The 3,590-nt window shown below is 33.7% G+C and overlaps 1 protein-coding gene across 1 annotated transcript; it reads right to left on the reverse strand.

The window, feature by feature from the left end:
- Positions 1–1,545: 1,545 nt before the first annotated feature.
- On the reverse strand, positions 1,546–2,040 carry LOC134254119 (protein lin-41-like). The gene has a single exon (XM_062736669.1). It carries the CDS (start codon positions 2,038–2,040, stop codon positions 1,546–1,548), a length of 495 nt encoding a protein of 164 aa, XP_062592653.1.
- Between the last annotated feature and the right edge of the window lie 1,550 nt (positions 2,041–3,590).

Raw genomic sequence — 3,590 nt, forward strand, 5'->3', positions numbered from 1 at the left:
AAAGATTCCAGATTTGTGAATATTTTTTTCCAAGTGCATTGATTTGTTCAATAATGAATCATATTGTTCAACTGGCTATTTGAAACATTTTTATTTTCTTGCTATATTATTCTCTGAATTGGTCATTTTATCGTACAATGACTCTATAGTTATTACCGAAGCTGACCCAATTTTAGTACACCTGACTTCTTAATTTATATTCATTATATTGTTTAATGCCATCTTTATATATATATATATATATATATATATATATATATATATATATATATATATATATATATATATATATATATATATATCAAATTATATTGTGAATATTGCAACGTATGTGTAGTATACCAAATAAATATCTATCTAAATATCTATCTAACTATCTTCTATTATGAATAACAGTTGAACTTCGGTACCGTATCTCGAACTCCGATTTTAACGCACATCTGCCACCATTCTACCCATGCGCGAATCACGTGATATGGCCGGCTCCGTAGCGTTTCTTCACAAAAGCTTAACAGATTTTCTGAGTCTTATACATGTATTTTTTTTCCATGCAAGTAAATTTTACAGTTCATTCGTCAGATCTCGAACACAGAATGGGTAAATAAGAATTACTTTTCCCAGAATGAGCATGGTGACCATCAAAACCCAAATACTCTGTCTCGGAAAAGTCGTTTATTCAAGGTTAATACAGAATGGATGCCTCATTTTTATCATATCCAATGTGTTTAGAATTATAATATTGTTAGATGTTTAACTATTTTCTGTTAGTTAATTGGAGAACTTTTATAAGACAGCACCTCTCTTTTTCAAACTTGCTTTCACTTGGAATGGAACAATCATATATCATTTTTAAGTACCCCCTTCCTTCTACCAAAACAAATTCAATCATTAATTAAATTTCTAGGAAGTCTCTTGTGTACACATTATTATACGCCACTGAAAAGACATGTCCAAGATATACCTTAAACTTTACAACCGTTCCTTGAACGAGTACATATGTTCCACCGCGTCAACCATTTTTTTTTCACAAGTCATATACACATATTTTCACAATGTGACGTCACAAACACGAAGGAAAACATTATTCAGTATATGTAGTTTAAAGAACTTGTGTATAGCTATATTTGTACCAAATTTTATTCTAATCAAATATATTATTTTATACAAATAAAAATAGTCAGTAAAACTCTTTGATCACTCCTCGTATGTACAATTTACTTACTGTCTTATTTCTGATTTAAAATCGCGATAACTTTATATTTAATTCGCATGCAAGAAATTTTCGGGAGCGGGGTTGGCGAGAGCCTCGTCATCGCGAATATGTGTTGCCACGAACCGGTCCTAAAAATCTCTTTCTCCTTTACCAAAAAATCAAAAATGACGTGAACGAAAATTAATCGTCGTGAAGTAGTTTCCCCCTGTAAATTGAGAAATTAAGTCATTGCAAATAAAAGTTGGTATATACTATATAATGGACTATAATATACATTTTTACTTATTAGTATGACCTTTTTCATAGTCCTTTTTGTTCAAATATAAACTGAACTAATTGCAATTTAATATCGGTAAGTCCTGCCTCTTTATATATCTGTATATACGCACAACATTATCGTCCCACGATCCAACCCATAAAAGATGGGTTTTAAAATCATAACTCAAACTCCGTGGCCTACTTATCCCATTTTGTTTCGTCAGAATCTTTGACAAGAAATTGCCTTCTTTATCAATCATATGTACCGTGTTGCTGTAAAGGTCGCACACCAGGATGTGTGCAAGTGCATCTGTACAGATTCCATACGGCAAAAAGCGTACTCCTGATGAAGGGCCTGTATAAGAGAAACGATGAATTCCACCGCGATTTGTTACCACTACTCCGCGAAGCGAGTCAGACACAATAACATCTTCATTGTTGTTATCTGTGATAAAAATAGGCATACCATAAAGTTCAAGACCTGTGTTGCTGTGTTGTATTGTCTGTATGTGTTTTCCACCATCATTATAACGTGTTACCTTGCCCCTATTAGTATTAGTGTTGTACATCCCAACCAGTATATTATCAGTGGAGGAAGAGCAATAGATACAACGTGGTTCCCATGTCCCTATTTCCATTAATAGTGTAGATCGCTCTTCATTGTCTTCGGACAGCTTGTTAACATTATTATTTCTGTCTATGTAAAAAAGATTGCGCGCACTGTTTACTGCGTGTACTCCTCTGTAATAACTCTCTATATCTTCCAGATGATGAAGTATTGTACCTTTTCTGTTAATCAAAATGAGATTATTGTAAACATCACTGATCCATACCTGGTCTGAAGTCACAATAGAAATATGCATTACGCCCCGAACTCCCGTCACTCTGACCGCTACGTATAAGACAGGTGTAAGCATCAGTTTCAACAGACATTCATTTTTAACCTGTCGTTTTCTTGTCTCTGTTATTCGGATTTCGCTCAATTTAATCACATGTTCTGTATTGATTCCTTCTCTCATAAAAAGTCGTACATGTTCAGTAAGATTTGGAATGTACTTCAACCTAGAGACGCGAACATTCTTAAAGAATAATAAAAATTGTACAGACCTATTAGCTAAATGTTCAAATAGTTTTTCAAGTTTTTCCGTGCTGACAATTTGTCTTTTCATTTTTTTCTCCTGCTTTGGTAATCTATTAGTCAAAAACTGTAGAACCTCAGTAACCACTTTGTCAGTGAGGTTCATTAGTGTCCGTGCTTTTGCCGACGTCATTGAATGACAATAAGAAATTTCTTTATGGAAAGTATTTATATCAGATTTAATTCCTGCTAGAAGAAAACGGCTGTTAAAAAGAGCTGTGCTTCTGATGTTCTGAAAGATATCCTTGTGTTCTCGATGCTTTGCTTGATATAATGTTCTAATGTCTATGATTTTGTGTTTTCTTTTTGTTTTACATTGAAAGCAGACCGGTAGTTTACATGAGAGACAAAACATTTCATACTTCATGTCTGGATGTTTTACACACGCCTCTTGCTTTATGATGACTTTATTTTTTCACGGTAAAACACAATATCATGGAATGTGGTATTTAAATCAAACATATGCATCTCTTTACAGGTAAGACACATATGAATCTTGCAGGTCTTGCAGTAGAATTCTGTCTCCCCTTGACACTGAGGACACGTTGATATTTTACACTGGGTGCTGATTTTTGCCGAGTGCATGGTGCAATAATTGCTATCGGGATATTTAAAAACATCATGAAAATAAGGCCTAACATAAAAATCATGATTTAATTTACAGAGAAAGCACAGATCATGTTTACAAGTGTTGCAGTAGTATACTGGGTCACTTTGACAAAAAACACATGTCATACTTAACATCGCATTGAAAAGATTACAATATGTGTTTCCAACAAAACCATTAAACGACGTTTGGCATAGATGTTGACAAGATGGCTCTCTTTACATTGTGCACGTAGACCATTTTACAGATGATGCAGTAGAATTGTATAACTTCATAATCATGACGTTTAGAACACTGACTTGAATTTTAGCAAATGCATGGTGTGGATATCATCAACTTCATGGAACACAATCGGCTGAAATACCAAAAAATAT

This window comes from Saccostrea cucullata, unplaced genomic scaffold (assembly GCF_032062105.1).
Source record: "Saccostrea cucullata isolate Sc308-1 unplaced genomic scaffold, CSIRO_AGI_Scuc_v1 ctg6806, whole genome shotgun sequence".
In the NCBI taxonomy this organism is placed as follows: Eukaryota; Metazoa; Mollusca; class Bivalvia; order Ostreida; family Ostreidae; genus Saccostrea; species Saccostrea cuccullata.